At 39.0% G+C, this 20,525-nt stretch overlaps 1 protein-coding gene across 1 annotated transcript in view; it reads right to left on the reverse strand.

Annotated features, from left to right (window-relative positions):
* Positions 1 to 20,525, reverse strand: part of ZSWIM6 (zinc finger SWIM-type containing 6) — a 105,440-nt gene that overhangs the window by 14,987 nt on the left and 69,928 nt on the right. Inside the window, 5 exon segments of the mRNA XM_032213644.1 lie at positions 11,431 to 11,566; positions 15,150 to 15,410; positions 16,654 to 16,800; positions 19,338 to 19,484; positions 19,731 to 19,907. Of these exon segments, the coding sequence (XP_032069535.1) occupies positions 11,431 to 11,566; positions 15,150 to 15,410; positions 16,654 to 16,800; positions 19,338 to 19,484; positions 19,731 to 19,907 (868 nt within the window).

Consider the following 20,525-nt stretch of genomic DNA (forward strand, 5'->3'; position numbering starts at 1 on the left):
TTAATATGATTTTGAACAGCAAGTGTCTACAAATGTCAACATAAACAAGGGACACACCAGGAAACTGTAGAAGTGGTCATTTGTTTAGTTGCCATTCACAAGTACAATGGAACGGAATGAGGAGACTTACAACTGCTCCTCAAAGTTGTGTCCATTGCGGCATCCTCATGGTCATGTGACCATTTGTCAGCTTGCTGCCAATTTGCAACAAGTAAAGTCAATGGGGGAAACCACCCAGAGTTGTTTTTCAGAGTGAGGTGGTAGCATTTAAATTTAATAAATAAAAGATGGTCACATGTCATTGCACCTAACCATTGCCTGGGATTTTCCAAATGGCCGTACCTAGAACTGCAATCTTAAGTCAGCAGAGTCATATGGCATTGCACTTTGTAACTGCTTTGTTAGAGACAGTTTCCAGTCTCAATTACCATTGGTAACTAAGGACAATGCTACTATAAGCCTTTCTATGTATGTACAGCATAAACAAGCCTTGGCAACCTCTTCTTTCTGCAGAGTCCTCATGACACTGCCTTCATATCATCTTCAGGCCACACCTAAGGAAGCACCATCATTAAGAGATTCCTGAATCAAATATTATTTTCCTCCAAAAGAGTTTCGGCCTGGAAACCATTTAACATACCTCACTGACCTGTTTGTTGGTGGGGTAATCAGATGAGCCTTCCCCCACCACCACCAAATGGTGGCATCGTGCCTGGCACTTATTGGGAATGATAGCTTTGTGTGAGCATTCACTTTGATATGAGGCATACTTTTTCATGCTCATTCTACTCTGAGCGGCAGGACAGTCGAGTTCTTTAAAATCAGGATTTCCCCCCCTTGTAATTCTAGGTCTTCAAGCCAATCCTCAGTTTATACTGACAATCTGTGGCAGGGCTGTCAAACCCGCGGCCCGGGGGCTGGATGCATCACGCTCATGTCCAGTTTAGTGAAGGGGGAAAAAGTCCCGATACGTCCAGGGATGGGCTTCAAAAATTTCAGTAATAGGTTCCCAGCCTGGCGTGGCCATGGTCTAGTTAGCCTCCTGCACCATGGCGTTTTGTTTGTGGGGGGGTGCGTTTTCACCTTCCCCAGGCTCTGGAGGCTTTCCTCGAGCCTTGGGGAGAGCGAAAACTGCCTCTCCCAGGCTCCAGAGGACTTCCGGAAGCCCCGTTTTTCCCTCTCCCTGAGCCTCCGCGTGGGCCCTGAACTTACCTCGCATCCAAAATGGACTGCATGGAGACTCCTGGGAGGAGTGGCCAGGGTGGGGAAGGGAGGGGACAGCAAGGGTGGGATTTGGAGGTCCTCCGAACCAGGCATAATGTTAGCTGCGGGTTCTCCCAAACCCGGTTAAACCTGTAACAGTCCACCCCTGGATATGTCACATGACATCGCCATGATGACAAGAGTTTGACACCCCTGATCTGTGGGAAAGGAAGCTTCATGGTGCATCTCTCCCTGACCTTTCCAGTGGTTGATCGGGCTGGATCAACAGTCATTCTTTGGAATAGGAAACCTTGTTACAGGTAGTCCTCGACGTACAACCATAATTGAGCCCAACATTTCTGTTACTAAGTGAGAAATTTGTTGAATGAATTTTGTCCCATTTTATGACTTTCCTTGCCATGAACTGAATTGCTGCAGTTGTTAATTAACAGGGTTGTTAAGTGAATCTGACTTTGATTCTGTTTGTCAGAAGATCACAAAAGGGGATCACACGACCCCAAAACACTGCAACCATCATAAATATGAGCCAGTTGCCAAGCATTTGAATCTAGATGATGTGATCATGGAGATACTGTAATGGTCATAAGTGTGAAAAATGGTCATAAGTTACTTTTTTTCAGTGCCATTGTAACTTTGAACAGACAGCAAACTGTTGTAAGTCAAGGACAGTTGAGAGTTGGGCTTCTTTAGAATATGAATTGAATATTATGGCACTATTCCAAAAAAACCCTTCCCTGAAAGAGCACAGGTTTGGAACACACTGCTGTATCTACCATTTTGGACATGTGACCAATCTCCCCAACCTACCATGTTTCTCCAAAAATAAGACAGGGTCTTATTTTCTTTTGACCCCCCCCCAAAATAAGTGCTTGGTCTTATTTTCGGGGAGGTCTTATTATTTTTGAGGTGCAGGAGGCAGCGAGCTTGGTCATCTCATGGCTGTTGCTGTCTTGCAATATTATCAGGGAGGACTTATTTTAGCACATGCGCTCAAAAGCCCGATTGGGCTTATTATCTAGGGAGGTCCTTTTTTTCAGGGAAACAGGGTATGTATAAAGACTGACAGGTTGAAATTCTTGCAGTGGCATGTGATTTTTGATGAGAGGGAAGGAAACAAAGTTGGAGGGGTTCTCTAATCTCTGATTAATGTGCCCTATATCTAATAAGGATCAATGATCTAATAAGAGACATCAACCTTTATACTACAATTTTTTTCGGTCAGCTCAAGGCCGAGTGGCTATGAGAAAGAACCCGATACTGAGCAAGTTACACAATACAAACAGCCCAACCAAAGAATCTCTGAGACCGCCCCCACTCACATAGACAGGCAAGTCACCAGAATATAAAATGACAGCAAACAGCACTCCTCGCTAGCACTGATGATGTTACCTAATTAGGGTAATGAAACGTCTGCAAGAAACAAGCAAGCTCAGAGAGCACCTCATTTCAATCCTGAGCTACAAATATTCTCCTTTATTGGTACACAATATACTGGAATGTAACCGTAATGCTATGGTAAGGTCCTTATACAATAAATCCTCTGAATTATTCTGTTTCTCTGTGCTTCCTATTCATATTGCACACTAGAAAAAGCTGATAAGACACACACACACACACACACAAAATGTATGTAAAGGTAAACCTGACATACTTCTAAATGGGAGTATTATTAGAGATTTAGAATGTGAATTCTATTCTTAATAATTAATGATGTATTGACCCAGTTCTGCATTTCTATTTTTCTGTACAGTTTTGACATTTGCAACCATATTCTCTGCATTATTTTTTAAAAAGCAAGTATCATCAAATATAATGGGGTTCATTCCCAATGAAATGTACATAAGATTGCCACCTATAAAGATTGACATATTTACTGTATGGGAGTGTCTGTTTACAATAGTATGCTGATATTATTCCTATACATTATTTATTACAAAAATAGTATATCCGCCTGAAGCTTTGTTTATTTTCTCAACTGGCAAGACGTATAATATGTCTTGGTATCTGAATGCAGAAACTCTGATTTTCATCTCTTAGTAAATTTGAAAACGATTATTTGAGAGAAGTAAAAGCATTTATTAGTTTTGTATTTTTTAAAGGATCAGATAAAATATTTTTATTTAGTTACATACTATGTGTTTAAAATGTCATTCTGGTTTTCTAAAACTGAAATTGCATGTGCTTGTATTTTTTTTTAAATTCACAAATCAATGTATTAGCTTCTATATCAGATTTCATGCGAATGGTGCAGCCCCTCTGCAATAATATGCCCTGAGCATCCAGATTTTCAGAGGCATGGGTGGACAATATCTATATAAAACCATCTCACAGTAGGCAGAGAAGTTATCTGAATAACGTTTGCATTCCACCATAGCTATTTTTAGAGATATCAATCCCAACAATTGCGCTGGAACTTTAACAGCTATTTGGTCAAAAGAATTGAGATGTCAAGCAATATTGTCATATTAAACAAATGCTGGTTTAAAATCTCAAAATACAGCCTCTTGAGCAAGCAGCCATTCACTTTGCTTTATTTTACTTGCACAAGCAAGTCTGTCAAAAGTAATTCCGTGCAAGATTAAAAAAAGATAAGTATGAGGACAAGCCTACTTTCAAACAGTGGTTTAAAGAGATACTACAGCTGTACTGAAAATAGTTGCTTTTTGCTGATAAGTTATTTCTATCCCTCCTAAGGGCTATTATTAGAAGAGACTACACTGTAATCTACTTGAATGAAAATAGGATGGTGGATTTTGGTGTTGGGGTTTTTTTTTTTTTTTTGCACATGAGCTTCTTACCATGATGATTCAGAGCAGCTTCAGCACTTGAAAGGTCAAAAGTGATGACACAGGACACTTCCACACAACCAACCTCCCCATTGCTCAAGTTCTCTGATTTCACAATGAAAATTCAGAAAGGCTTGACTGGTTTTTCCCCTCCTATTTAATATCACTAATACACCACAAGAGCAAGCATGTTTACTTTGTGAACTGTGAGATAAGCAGCATATAAATTAGATAAAACATGGATGGATAGATGAATGGATGGATGGGCGGGCAAGCAGGCAGGCAAACTACCACAATCACTAAGAACTGCTGGTCTATCTGAGCTCACTCTTTCTAGCAGGGTGAATTAAAAAAGCCTAGCGTAACCCCAGAGTTTAACACTGGAACAGTAATTCCTTCCTTCTTTGTAGTTTTACAACTTTGTAGTTTTAAAAATTGCAGGCATTTCGGTTGTTCCTCAGGGTGGCAAATTACCAAATGCCTTATTCTGTCTCTACAGTTCTTTTACCAGCCCTGACTTCCTGACACAGGGCTGAGACACTGGGAGTTAGAAGCTGGGACAAGCGCAGCAACCTTGCCCATGACTGTCCTGTCAACATAATCTTCTACAATCACACTGCTTCTGCAGTGACCCACAATGCCTAAAAGCAGAAGTACTTGTACCATGTTTGTAACAAGCCTCTAACTGTAGCTGGAAGAAACTGGAGAAAGGGCAATCAGCAAGTTTTCAGCAAAAAAAAAGTCAGCTAATCAACAGCACCATTCACATTAAACTTGTCCCTACAACTTTCATCTGGAAGAACCCACTGAAAATCAGCTAGAAAAGGAACTTACAAGCCTTTTGTGTTTATTTGGGGAGGACATCACTGTCATTCATATTGATCTCTACAACCAACAATGAAACATTTACATTTAATTCAGGCAACAGATTTTGAAAAATAGTCACAACATTCTGAAATGATCAGAGACACTTTAGAAGACCTTTTCCCATCTAATCAATGTCTTCTCAATTCTGGTAGCCCTTAGCAAATTTGGAAAAGCTCTTTGTGATGGCAGTAGAGAACAAGACCTTTTTTGTGACAGGAGCCTTTTCCAATCTGATGTGTTGATCTGCACTTTCCATAAACTTGCTGGGTGAAGATCAGAGGTGGGATTTAGCCGGTTTGGGCGAACTGGTAGCTCCAACAATCAGCTGGGAGCAAACCGGTTTGCTCCAACTATCAGGTTGGCCCGCCCGCCTGTGTGCTTTACTTACTTATATCCTCTCAGCTGATTCACGTGGCACAGCTGTGTTACTCCACAGAAGTAATGTGGAAGGTAAGTTTTGCTAAAACTGTGCACGCGTGTGGAGCAAAACACGCGATCACCCAGCCGGTTGTTAAACTGGCAGGATCCCACCACTGGTGAAGATCAAAGGAAAATGTACTTCAAACCATACAGACATTACCAGGTTGGGGAAGGCTGAACCAAATAGTCTAAATAGACACATGCATGCAAAGAGAACATTTTGTATTCTAGCTTCAGAACATCTGTTACTGGGTGGAAATATACAAAATGAGAAGCAAGCAATAAAAGGCAAAATAATTATGCACAGGGAAAAAAACATGAATATGCAAAAGCAGCTATCTCAACACTTTGCGGTGCTTAAAAATTCAACTCTTACAAATCCAAAATGTCTGGAAGAGATAAGTGTGGCACTAAAAATATAGCAGTGTGGGAGCCAGGCAAGTCTCCTTTGGGAGGAGAAATTCTACCAACCACTTTGACAATCGGAAAAATAGAAAACTGACTTTACCTGAAAAGAAGCTCCCATATAAGTTGGAAGGCAAGAGAAGATCTCACTGCATGAAAATCTAAACAACTACCCTTTTGTCTTTTCCTCTTTTTTAATATAGTTTTGAGCGAATGATAATTTTATCTAATCATATCAATGCAGAAGAAAAAATTGGACATAAGATTATAGCAGTTAATTGGACAATTTTATATACTAGGACTGTGCAAAACATACCAATGGGTTCACTAATTATATGAGTCTTGAGTAATACAGCAGACATCTCAAGGCATTAAAGCAACTGCTTTAATTTTGTGTGTACATGCATAAACTTTCCTACACAGACTGCCAATGAAGCCAAGTAGCTGCGCGTTTGCGCACAAATGCAGCCAGCCATGAAAAGCCTTCTAGAGGACAGGACATTTTCAGTGCTTTAAAATGCTTGTCACAGCCTGTCTGTAACACTGACATCAGGTAACATTTCTATGCCTCTTTTCAGTTGCAACTAAAACTTAAATTTGGTAGATTTATGCTACCTCAAAGATTTTGAGAGCTATATGCAAAGTCTAGAAGAACACAGAAAGCTGTACAGGTAGTTCTCAATTTAGAGCCGTAATTTAATCTGGCAATTATGGTCGTTAAGTCATGATGGTTCTAAAATGCGTCATCATAGGACCAAAACCAAAATTATGATTTTTGTGGTGGTCGTTTAGGTAGACCCACTGTTTGCTGTAGGATTTCTTTTTCCTGGATACTGTCTGTGAGGCATTGCAAATGGCCATAAATGCAAACTTGCATGGGTTCAGTCATAAGTCAAGGACTAACTCCTCAACTCACAACCATGACAATTTGAATTAAGCCTAGGAAAAAGTCTATAATGACCTAAAATAGAACTTTTGATCATCACCCTGCCTCCATGGTCATGTAATCACAATTCGGACTCTTGGCAACAGTCTCAATTTTTTTTAATACCACCTTTGTTTTTATAAATAACTCAACGTGGCAAACATATCTAATAATCTCCTTCCTATTTTCCCCACAACAACCTTATGAGATGACTTGGGCTATGAAAGAATGATTTTCTCAGCTGGCTTTCATGCCCAAGGCAAGACTAAAACTCAAAGCCTCCTGGTTTCTAGCCTTAATGGGTATAACAAACTGGCTCTCATTTACAATTGGCTACAGCATCCCATGGTCACATGACTGCAATTTGCAACAGCTTTTGCTGATTCCAGCAGAAAACTGGATTCACACTTTTACAATCACATGACGCCACTTAGGACCATGTGATTTGACTTATAATCATGGTAAAAATGGCTGTAAAATCATGTCCGGTTATGTGATGATTCAACTTACAGCCATAATGGCTTAGGATAGAAGTTCCAGTTCCCAGCTGTGGTCGTAAGTTGAAGACTACCTATATCCTAATTCCTAAAATTTCAGTTTTCTTTCTTTTTTGTTTGTTTCTTTAAAAAAGCAGATTCTCAGTTCCTATGGCTTTGAAGGAATATTTGGAATCAATGTGGGCAACACTATTTAAAACCCGGGGCTTATGAATATCTACAGACCCCTCACATCCTGGACATAAATTGTTTCAACTTCTACCCTCAAAACGACGCTGTAAGGCAGTGGTCCCCAACCTTTTTATCGCCGCGGACCAGTCAGCCTTTGATAATTTTACCGTGGCCCGCTGAGCGCGCGCAGGGGTGGGGGTGCGTTGTTCGCGATGACACATTGATTGCGTACCTGCGCGGGGCTCTCTTCCCTGGAGCCTTTGCGCACGGCCCAGGAGCTTTTGCGCACGGCCCAGGAGCCTTTGCGCTTCAGCGATCATGTCCCCCGGCCGCTGCAGCGATCATGGCCCCCGGCCGCTGCGCGGCCCGGTGCCAGGTACTCCACGGCCCGGCACCGGTCCGCGGACCGGGGGTTGGGGACCACTGCTGTAAGGCACTGAGCACCAGAACTAGAAACAAGGAAAGTTTTTCCCTGAATGCTATCACTTTGCTTAACAACCAATTCCCACAACACTGTCAATAATTTACTAAGACTGTATTACTATTATTCTTCTCTTCCTTCCTAGCATCAATCTCTCCCCACTTATGACTATAACCATGTTGTCTGTATCTTTCAATTTATATTGTTTTTATTTGTTTCCTAGTACGATTTTATAGCTTATTAGTAACCTTGACTATCACTAAGTGTTGTATCTTTTTATTCTTGTATTTTATTGTCTTATGTAGACTGAAAGCATATGCACCAAAGACAAATTCCTTGTATGTCCAATCACACTTGGCCAATAAAGAATTCTATTCTATTCTATTCTATTTTATTCTATAAGAGCCTTTGGTACTCTCTAAGAGTGGTTGTTTGCTTGCAAATATTTCACTAATCAACTAATCAACTAAGTAATATTATTAGCGCTAGTGACTGGGGGTTCAGTCCCTATTTATATACAGTAGTTTGCCCTGCAAATGGTTTCTGCTTGATCATCTATATCGGCAACATAGAGACTCATCTGCAATATACAACCTGCCACTATAACAGCCATTAGATAGGAGAGACAGGGAGAAGACTAGCAGAGCACATCATGAATACCAATAAGCAGTCAGAAGTAACCATGAAAACTCCTTAATCTCACAACACAGAGACAGGCTCAACCACAGTTTCATCCAAGAAACTCTGAGCATCCTAGAGTAAGCTAAATCGAAAAACTCTAGGCAATTCCTGGAAGCTTGGCATTCTTACAAATCAGCCATCAATACAAACATAGAGATAAACCACATTTGCACATCATTCAAGAGACAATAAAAAGGCAAAAAGAAGAAACAAACAAACAAAAAGTCCAGATCGAGAGACACCAATTGGTGGTCCATGGACCACTGGTGGACCGCGAGAACATTTTGATGGTCCACAGAAAAATTATTTGCATTTTTTATATTGCACTAAATACTATTTATCCTTTTAAAAAATCATAGTAGTAGTCTGCGGGATTTAAAATTATGAATTTAGTGGTCCCTGATGTCCAAAACGTTGGTGTGGTCCAGATCACATCCTCCTTAGCAGTTAAAACCCAGGTAAGCAGAGATTAACACCAGAGAAACAAGCAGAAAATAATACCCTAATCAAGGAATTACCAAAGAGAAAAATATACCCTCACCAACATTTATTTATTAATTAGACTTATATACCGCTTCATTATACCCATTTGCAGGGCAAAAGTACATAAACGAACAGCCAGCCCCACACTGTCTAGCACTGAGGATATTATATAGTTGGGTAATGAAATGTTTGCAAGTAAACAAAGCTCAGAGGACACCAAGGACTCCACAGTTCAACTCTGATCTACATATATTCTCTTCTATTCTGAAAGCTCTCCAGTGTCCTACACAGAATTGGGTTTCTTCCCAATTTATATAAACAGACTGTTTCATGAAGAAAAATAACACAATTATAAAGTATGACAGAAATAAATACAATTTTTTGCTTGATTTGTGTAATGCTTTCTGGGGGTAACAATCTGGTTAGCCTAATCGCATTTTGTGTATGATGGCAGTGGGGAAATTGATTTATATTTGTGTGCACTCTCTCTCTCTCTCTCAACACATAAACCTTATGTTGTGCAGAACTTTGGATTCCAACTGAGAAATGTTATTTTGTGCCCCCGTAACATCTGCTGGAAACACTTTAAAGCATCTGTGACTTCTCTTCTCCTCCCCCCAGCTTGTGCGGCTGCTCTTCACAGCTGCAACTTTATCCTGGAAAAGATGCATTTGGTTTAAGGCATTTCCAACAAGTTCTCTGTGCATGCCTGTGGAAACTCCGAATGACATTTCTTCCTTTGAGTCTGAAGTGCACTTCAGCTCTAACAGACATGAATACAGACCTAACCATTCAATGAATGCATTATGGAATTCTTCCTCTTGTGATATAAACCTGTACTATACCTACCACTGCTTCAGCTCCAGTGAGAAGTTGACTCTGGTAATGCTTCTTAATTTATTTCAAGTAATCATCCACTGAAGCCAAGGGTATGCATGAGGTGTGTGTGTGTGTGTTTTTGTGTGTGTGTGTGTGTCTGTGTGTCTGTGTGTGATTCAAGAAGGCAACCACAACCATGAAATCAAAGCCCTGTTTTACATGCAATGCAATATCCATAAAAGGGACAAGGCTTTAATCTCAGTTACAGCCGCAATCTTGACTTTTTTTGCACATACCCTGTGCATTCCCTTGGTTCCAAAGGATGATTTTCTGAAGCAAATTATAAAGCATTAGAGAAGGCAGCTTCCCCCAACTCGGCACTCAGTTATGTTGGAAATCACAACTCACAGCCTAGAGAGTACCAGTTCTCCCTTGCTTTTTCAAGAGGACAGATTTCTTTCACAATAGATATACTGAAGTGGTTGTGCCCACAGCTGCCTGCATGAGTAAGCTCAACTGAGATTCAGGATTCCCTTGGGGGCAGCTGAACTCCCAAGTGCTGAAAGAAGGAGGGGGGTCAATCAGCTGTGTTAACAGCATGACACACCTCATTTATTTCCAATTTTCTATCGTGGTTGTCCTATGATGACAGGTAATGAGGCAGACATAAGAACTGGACTGGCTTGTACAGTAGCACAGAAGCTACTGCCTTGAAAATGAAAGGGAAAAGCAACTATGAAGGGTCAGTTAAAATTCAGATTAGATAGTTCTAGGATTTACTTCCAGTTATAAACAGTGCTTGAGAGAATATTCTAATAAAAAACCCTTAATTCTGTGTTTCCAACATTAGAGCATATACTTCAGTCAATCTACATAGGCAGTCCAGTCAAGAGTCAGATATAATTTCCAGCAGCAAGGATGTCAAGCATCTTTTAGAGAGAGGTCAATCTCAGAGCTACTTCTGAAATGATTGAATCTTCAGATGGAGAATTAAAATGAAAGGCTTGGATTAGAAAGACTGTGTGTTACATAAATATAAAAGTCTTGCAATTCTTGCATGTTATTCATTCACCCACATATTACACCCCATGACCAGACTTCCAGGGTGGCACACTTCATATGCAAACTTTTATATCCTCAATTTGATAGTTTCTAAAGGTGTTGAATTTGCAACTTGCATAAATCCCAGGTAGCAATAGACCAAGCAGTCCTCCTCACTTGTTGACTCTCCAATCATGCTGGAACTGCAAGTCCCAGAATTTCCTAGAGCAGCACATCTACGACTAGGAGTGTTGTTCTAAAATACACATAAAAATCAACTGTATAATATGTACTATCAAAATCACTCTGGCAGTGGCTTTCTAAAATTAAAGTTATGGCCCAGTCTTCTAAAAGACAAAGGGTCTCATCTGACAAGAAGAGGCCACCACAAAAAAGATCTTATTCCCCTCCACCATGTTTTTAACCAGTGGTTGGGATTCAGTCAGTTCGCACCACTTCAGGAGAACCAGTTGTTAACTTTTTGAGCAGATTGGTGAACTGGTTGTTGGAAGAAATCATTAGGGCAGAGAACCAGTTGTTAAATTATTTGAATCCCACCACAGTTTTTAACCTCTGAAGGACCACATGTTTGGAATGAGGCCTCTGCAGTGACTTTAGGGATTTGAAGGGAAAACCATGCTGTCAATTGGAATTGGGCTTCCTTTATAAATGTGTTTTAAGGATACGTACCGCATTGCTCTCAGTGCAGTTTTGTATGCTAGTTCAGCATCATGAGGTAGGAGAGAGGTAAAAAGATACTTGGCAAAGGTATGCATTGGAACACTCTCCCGATGGATGATTTCACCTAGACCGCTATAGGGTCCAGCTATTGGAGAGGGGAGGCAAAAGAACAGAAAATCTTATAATGAGAACTATAATTTTACTGAACATAAAATCAAGAAATATCAAAATGCTAGAAATTTTGCACTAATTTTTGCCAAAAAGAAAACATCCACTACAAAGTAAAAACTCTCTCTGGTGAGGAGCCCTCTCAAAAAAACTAGAAGAAAACCAAGTAGAACATATTGTATCAAAGCAAAGAACTGAAGCGTGTATAGCTTTTTGAATCATATTTTAAAATGTGTTTTAACAGAATATAGTTTACAGCTCAGGAAAGTATTTGAACACGAGCAATACATTCCAATGCAAATGTCCCAATTTATGTGGGTTGGATAGTCGCGCAAAATATGTATTTTTCCTCAGAGTGTCATGCCTGCTAAAGCAGGTCACTGTAAGTAATGCCTGAATCCTTCCTTAGACCACTCACCCAAATTCACAGTCCAACTATAACAACAGAACATTTTAGGTGTGGCATATTATATCCTTGGAAGTAGCTATTCCGTGACTCTGTAGGGTCTGTATATATAATGAAGACCTTCTCAAGATCTGCTATCAGAACTGAACATATATGATGCTAGGTATATGATCTACTACTATAATATTGATAGAGAATGGTTGCCCTTAAGTATCAACTTTTATATATAGGAAAGCATTTCTGGTATCTTTGAGAGTTTTAGGAACAGATCTCTATCTTAAATCCTGGGGAATTATTGTCAGTGAGTGCAATTGAGCTCCCCAAACTGCTAGTGTGAATCAGTATAAGCTATTTTTCTATAAATCTTATTTTAAAAATAAAAGGGAGACAATCACCTTTAGAATTAAATTTCATGGAAAACATCAGTTATGACAGATTTTATCACTTTTTACCTATTAATCCCATTACATTTTTTCTGACTTAGGAGAAACCGAAGAGCCTTCTGAAAGGAAGCTAAAAGTAAATGCAAAGAAGCTGATGACCACAGTATCCTGAAAAACTGTAGCAGAAAAATATGAATTATTGTGCTTCAAAGATCCTTAATGAAAATAAACTGTATCTTTTTTATTTTTTTCTCAATGATATCTCCAGAACTACTACTTTATACAAATTAACACTATTTTGCATTTTGAACCATTTCAAGCAGTTTCCTTTTAGCATATATTTAACCGCTTCCACTCTTAGGCAATAAAATAATAGAAAGTATTTTCAGATGTTACAGTTTTAAACATTTAAATATTTGGCATTATAACTGAGGGCTGCTGTATTATTGCACATGACAATTATCTGACAATTATTGTAAAATATCTGGGACTTGTGAAGTGGATAGGTTCTTTGATGGAATGAGTTTAGTCTGCATTTTAAATTTGTGTCCATCCCATGCAGGCACAGTTGAATCTTGGCAAGGATGGGATTCTGTTAAAGGAGGCCTTCTGGATCCATAAAGATTCATTCCATCAGTGCTGATGGGAGTTGTGCTGCCCGAGGCAAAGCAGGAATATTAACAAAGAGTTTTTTGGGCTCATAGTTGTTCATGGAATATGTGTTTAGACTAGGGGTGAGATTGAAAAATTTTAGCAACTGGTTCTCTGCCCGGTTGCTGGGTGGGTGTGGAAGCGTGGCCTAGTCGGCTTCCTGCACCACAGTGGTGGTGGGGAGTTTTCACCCTTCCCAGGCTTTGGAGGCTTTCCTTGAGCCTCTGGGAGGGTGAAAACGGCCTGTCCCAGGCTCTGTTTCCAAACTTCCAAAAAGCCCGTTTTTCACCCTCCCAGAGCCTCCACAGGGGGCCTGCACTTACCTGGCATGAGGGGTGGGAGGGGTCAGCTGATCCTTGTAAATACCGGTTCAGCGAATCAGATTAAAATTAGCATCTGGTTCACCCAAACCAGTCCGAACTGGCTGAATCCCACCCCTGGATTAGACTAAGAAAACCGCAACAAACCATCATCATTTTAAATTTAAGACTTCTGCAATTTGATCTATGAGGCGGAGTGGGGTGTACATGAACACAATCCTGCAGCTGTAGCTGGCACAAAACATAGCTGCCTGCCTACTGAATGGAAAATAACTGGTTTAGTAAAACAACTTCACTGGTTGGCAATAGGTTCCTCAGTCCAATTCAAAGTGCTAATGATCGCTTCTAAAGCTCTGAATGATTTGGGTTCTTGATGCCTTTGGGACAATCTGGACGAAGTAGAATCGGCCTGCCCACCAAGTGGGGTACATGGGTTTTCACCCTCCAAGAGATCAAGCAAGCAACTGCAGCTTGAAAAGACGGTCTTTTGGGCAACAGCTGTCTCACTTTGGAGTATATTTTCCCCAGAGGCCACAATGGCAGCAAAGGCAGTGAAAACTAACCTCTTTTGCAAGGCCTTTGGGATGGAAGCTCCACAATACTGAAGTTAGTTTTGATGTGGAAAATAATCTTGATTTTAATCAAATAATCTTTGGTGTGGATATTTATCTTGTTTTTTTTTAACATACTGGATTTCATCACTTCTATCTTTTTATTATTTATAAATTGCCTAGCAATTTTGTAAATATACAAACAAGACCAAAAAGGACAGAAACCTTGGAAGGTGTGATTACAGCCTAATTCAATAAGATTCATTATATCATTAGTGATTTTAGTGCACAACCGTAGTTTTTGATATTCATCAGGTATAAAAATACTCAAGCAATAAGGCTAAGTAGAACAAATACAGTTCTCAGGGCTCTGCCCTACATTTAGGCAATACTAAGTTTAGGCCAGAGGTCTCTAAAAATTTATACAAGCCCTATCCTTGTTACTGCTCGAGATTCCTCAAAGAAATGTAATACCCGACTTTTGATTCTTCTGCTTATCTAAAATGTTGGGGTTTTGGTTTTTGGGGGAAAAATAAGAAAGATTCCCACTCTTATTTTTACTTGACTTTTTGTATTTGTTATTTTATCCCTGAAGTGACAATGCATTTTAATTCTCACAAAGTTTCAAGTATTATCCATCTTTCTTAGTTTAGATAGTATTTACTTCCAGAAAAACTCCACTAATAAAAGTTACTTTCAAACATTACAAAATTCTCATATACTTCTGGGTGAAGTTCCATATAAGATGGTCATTGAAATGCTTGACTAGAGAAAGAAACTTCTTGGATGAGAAGCAAAATGTTTTCAAAGGAAAAAAAATCTGAGAAAGTCCAGCTGCCTTTTGGAAAAAGCACTTTTGGGACAACTATAACTTGGAAGATTGAGAATCTTCATGATCAGAGAAAGCTTAACTGTATGTGTTTTAAGTGTCAGCTGAAAGTGGTAGCAATGATTGCAAGAATTTCATAATCTCACGTGTGAGATTGAAATTTTCCATGCTCCCCTAAAATAGCTAGAATTATAACAAGATAAACAAACCTATTTTAATTTCCATTCTGTAGAGTCAAGGATAACCATCTCTTCATATGTGCAATATTTAAATACGTAGACTGGGAATAGTTAGAAGCTCTCAAAACAGTCATTAGATTTGCAAGAGCTTGTTGATTATGAAATAAACCTACTTAGGAACCAGCCTTCTACTTTTGTTAAAAGCTGTTAAGAAAGAAAGTTATCATCAATAATCAGCTACCTTCTAATAGGAAGACTGCTTGCTTTTGGAAGATCTTCACCAGAGTGTCATCCAATTCTATTTCATGTAGCTTGGAAATTAGCTGTTCCTCATTTCGACAAACCTTCTCTTGTGCATACAAGCCATCAGGCATTATCCTCTGCTGACCCAATCCTATTAATGCCACTTCCACTGCTAGTGTTAAGTAAGATTCTCCTTCTTCTAAGAATTTGTGAGTAGGAAAGTGGTAGTATTCCAGAGATTTGCATGGGCCCATGTTTTCTGGAACAAAAAGTTACAAAATAAAAACAATAAAGCCACTGAAAATGGTTTCTCTGAAGTTATATGCTTTGTTTATGCCTATTCTTTATCATTCATAAGCTTCCTATAGAGGTAGCAAAAATTGGCATGGTTACATTTTAGGCCTACTTTATACATCACACTAAGCCAAACGTTTGCTTTTGTTTCAGCATTTTCTACGAATATAGCCAATGTAGTTTGTAAATCATGGCTTATGTTGTATAATGTAACATTAATCAAGTCAATTATGTTGTATCCAATAAACCATAGATAAATAAAAGATGGCTTAGGTGTGATATGTGAGTCCTGTCTTACTATATAAGCCACTCAGAACATAAAATTTTGAAACGTACAAAATAGCAAGTAAAATGTATTCATAGTGATTTGAATGGGAGTCAAATGCTGTCTTCTGAAAGCCGAAATATAAAACAGCAAAAGACTGAACAATGAATTAGGAAATCCTTATTTCTGCCATGAGTTCATTACATGGTCTTAAGGAAATCTGTGTTTCATATTCTTTGCCATCCTTCACCTGCAATATGCACGATAACAATACTGACTAAATCACAGCAAAGTAGTAAGAATCATTTTGGGAGCCACCCAGACTTCAATATAAGATGGGCAGCTATGCAAATGTTTAATATAAATAAATTATATTAAATAATTTAAAATGAAAGTAAATTATAAATAATTTATAATATGAACAGTTGAACATGAAATGCAATGTTATTAATATTCTTAATATCAAGTCAGGTAATAAAGACCACATGCTCTGAATTCAGAAAAGGTCCCAAATTCAATCCCAGACATCCTAAATTGAAAAAGAATTTGCTACATACATTCTTCCTCATATTGGTATTCTACAGATTAGCTGAGGTTATAAGTCCCTGAAATCTTCAGCCACATTGGCTGGGTACCGACACATTTGGAAGGCAGCAATTGAGTGAACGTATACCTCTCTCGCTATAAGGCAGATTGATACATTCAGTCAGTAAGATAAACCACTGATCAATCAGAACAAACTTCTGTTTCCTTAATTTCCCTTTCTTAAGCATTTTCAATATCCCTGTTTCAAGGAATGTTTTAATTATGAAACATTTTGGCTCAAACTCATTGCTAACAGTTCCAAAACTAATTCTTTAGTTAACATGCAATGACTAATAAAATGCAACTTGTTTTAAAATGCTGAATGCACATACACGACTGGTACAAGGTAAGATTTTACCTGTGAAATCTGAGAACACATGGAAGCTTTCATCGTCCACTCTGCAGGCTTCCATAAGGCTACTGAAAAGAGTGCCAATTGGGTCCAATGGATGCCCAACCCAACCTTCTAGATTTGTAATAGAGGTAACACCTTTGTGAAGAAGTTCTACATAAAAAAAACAAGAACACATATTGATTGTATGATAACAATTGTATTTATACTGTTTACAGAATTTTAAAATGCAGAATACACGTATTTCTTTTTCTTATCAGTTAGACTTTTCCAAATCAGGAAAACGAAACCTAGGAATGAGTGGCCATAAAGGAGGCAGAATCTGAATTCAGATCTCTAAAATGCCCATCAAAGGGTTCACAATGGATGAAATACGGCAATGCCAGTAGCTGAAATTTTAAATAACTATATAGCATTGCTTAGCTTTTTCAAATTTCAGCAATGAAGAGGAACCCTGGTCAGTTAGAAATAATCAAGATAAAGCAAGGTCTCATTTCCTAGGAATAAAAAATGTTGACTCTACTAACAACAACAACAAAAGCTGTCTAAAGGTTTTACTTGTTGTTGTTGTGAATAGTTTATCCAAACTATCTTTAGGGCTATTTCTACAGAATTTATAAACAGGAAGCATTCTTATGTTATTCACAGAAGAGATATTTTAGTTTCTCCATTTAAAAAAAAAAGGGTCAGTATTTTAATTAAGAATTCTTTACAATTGAAGCCAAGACACTAAATATTTGAATGGGTAACTTCCATGAGAATTTGTGTCACATGGAATAGAGGAGGTACATTATGGATAGTTCACTGCCAGTAAATGAAAACAACCACTTCCTGAGCCCCCACCAATCTTCAGAGGGTTGGCTATCTATTCAAGATTCCAGGAAATACTAACACAAATTTTAATTCTACTTAAAGAGAAGAGAACTAAAGGCAACAGCAGCAAATGGAACAGTAAAAAGGGATACTACAGATAAGTTACTTAGCTCAAGCAGCTCCTATAAATTTTTTGTTTGAGGCTCACAGAATCTATAGAAGAGTTTAGGTGCAGAGAGAATGAAGCCCATGAATACAGCTCCAGCCTTACTGTCTTTAACCACCATGTATTCAGGTTGGAAGTCTGAGAGGTGGATATATTTGTGTTCAGTTTTCTTCATGAGCCAGGTCTGGAATAAAGCTGGTCACACTGCCATATGGACTCATTGCAAGCCAACATGAATACAGATCATTACAGACCTCTCACCTGAATGAGTGGAAGCTAGAGAAAGATACAAAAGCGGCTATGTGCACAGCAAGTACTCTCCCCACTTTCAACTTTCTAGACATTCAAGCAAATGTCTGAATGATCAGCATGTGCTCTATCACTAAAGTCTTCAAGCAAAGCCTTAAGGACTCTGCCTTATGTCTCCAAGCAGTTCCACCCAATGCTGTCCACATTATGGAGGGAGAGGCGGGGGCATTGCAAATGTGAACAGGCCTACAAAAACCACCAGTATATATCTGCCTAATCCTCTGCAGATATGTAAAAATGTAAAGATCGAAGCAGTCGTGGAAGGGCTACATCATATACATCGCTCTATATTTTCTCTGTACCATATTAATAGTATTATACCCACCCTCTTTGGTTTTCAAAGACAGCTTTATTTCCATTTTCCCTATAAACAAGAATCCTTATTTGGTAGCTTTCTGATCCTGTAGATGGGGTGTTATTCAAAACTGAATTAGATCCCATCTCTTGGATTTACTAGGCAAGACCTCACCCAGTGTTGATTGACACTATCTCAAAAAAAAGAGAAAGAATCTATATCTGAACTACAATCAGTACAGAAGCATGGGAATGAGCTTCACAGTTACACATAATACTTTCAGGGAGAGGGCAGAGATCTTATCTTTTCATCCAAGGACACTGGTGTATTTTGTCACCTATGAGTGAGTGAGCAATGTACTAACAAAGACAGTAAACTGTCACAAACCCAGATTTTTAATTTTATTTTTGCTCAGATTACATGAATGTCCCAAAGAGGCTTTTTTCCAAGGGGCAATTGGACTTCCTGGTTTTTCTTTGAAGACATTTCATTTCTCATCCAAGAAGCTTCTTCAAAGTGAAACGTCTTCAAAGAAAAACCAGAAAGTCCAAATGCCCCTTGGAGAAAAGCCTCTTTGGGACAACCATGACCTGGATGACTGAGAATCTCCATAGACAAGTACATGGGGAACTTTCTCAGAACTCATGCGAGAAGCCGTATGATTTATGGATTCAGTCACGTTCCACAATCATATTTTTAAACTGTTAAATGAACAATCTTAACTACCCACCTAAATAAATACATATTTTTTTAAAAAGCCCTGAAGAAGAATGTAGATGGTGGTTCTGCTATTTTACAATTAGATCATTATAAGTAGCTTGTTTCAGGAATATTTTCCCTGTAACATTCTGCACCTTGAATTTAAGATTAAGAGAAGAGAATGAAAGAACTCTTTGTACTGTTGTCTTACTGAGAGATACAGAGGAACAGCTTTATTCCTATCAGACATTTGGCAATGAACTGGCTCTTACCCCCACCCACCCCAGCTACCGTCACTGCAAACCTGCAGTGCTATACGTTCAATCATCACTTGCTTATTCTTAGTCTCATTCCAGACTTTTTCTCACCATGCTGCGTCCTTTGGCCTTTCCTCCTGCCCACATTTACCTTTCTTCTGGAACCGGAACATTTCCTGCTGCTTCTGCTGCTGTCTCCTTAGAGTATTAACAATAGCAATTGCCAGCCGCAGGGCTTCTCTTGGGTAGCCATGAGACCGGAGTGCATCTACTCGTGCACAAGCTGTAGGCACATGCTCTGACAAAGAGAAAGGGAAGGCATTGTTAAGTCTACTGGTGTCTGAAATAACCCCAATACAAAAGACCATTAAATGATTTTAGGAATCTACCGTGGGGGGGGGGGCAACCGAGCAGCCCATCTGAAAGGAAGCTCTGTTGTTCTCACCAGATGTTTCTGTCTTTTCTCTTCAACAACAACAACAACAACAACAACAAAAAGAAAGCATTGAAATCAGGGACATGTATTTCTTGCTAGGCCACTTACCATGCCAGAGGGGCCACCCGTGAGAATCAAAGAGCGAGTTTTGAGCTTCTTCATGGTAACAGTAGTTGGTATACAGATCACTGTTAATAATGTGCTGTAAGTGACTGTCCTGCCAATGGAGATCGCATGCCTCAATAGCTCGTGTGAACACTGTCCGGTGAGACCTGTTTGATGAATCTGCCAACCCAAAGAGTTCAAAGAATTATATATTTTAAAATGTTTATATGGCCCCAAACCTTCCACATTCATTTCCTCCTTTCCATTCTCTCTTATTAACATCATTTTCACATAGATTTCATAACTTTGGATGGAATCAAAGCTACCCTACATCAACTTTCCTCCAAGTGGTTTCCTCCAATGACTTAACTCTCACAATTCCCAATCAACATCTGGGGATCATGAAGCTTGGAATAGTTGCTTTACATAATCAATTCACAAAGCTCAGTTAAGACTGAGCAGGAAAACAATATCCAAGTTTTATTATTATGATACAATTAGTCTACAAATGATTAGTTTGCACCATAGCTTCAAACCACACACATAAACAATGTATATTTAATATTCCATTTCAAGCAGGAACAATTATAGATATACAAGGATAATCATTTCTTTGATAGAGAAGAGGTTGAAGATTAATACCAAGGACACACAGATTTAAATTAATGCAAAAGCTGCTGAGGTACAGAGTTTTCTTTTTACTGTACAATGCCAACTTGGCATTTAAATGCTAACTTGGCATTTGACTGCACCCCTTCATACCACACAACCAGGAATTTGCAATGTGGTTTTAAGTAG

The sequence above is a fragment of the Thamnophis elegans genome, chromosome 3 (genome assembly GCF_009769535.1).
Source record: "Thamnophis elegans isolate rThaEle1 chromosome 3, rThaEle1.pri, whole genome shotgun sequence".
NCBI classification, from domain to species: Eukaryota; Metazoa; Chordata; class Lepidosauria; order Squamata; family Colubridae; genus Thamnophis; species Thamnophis elegans.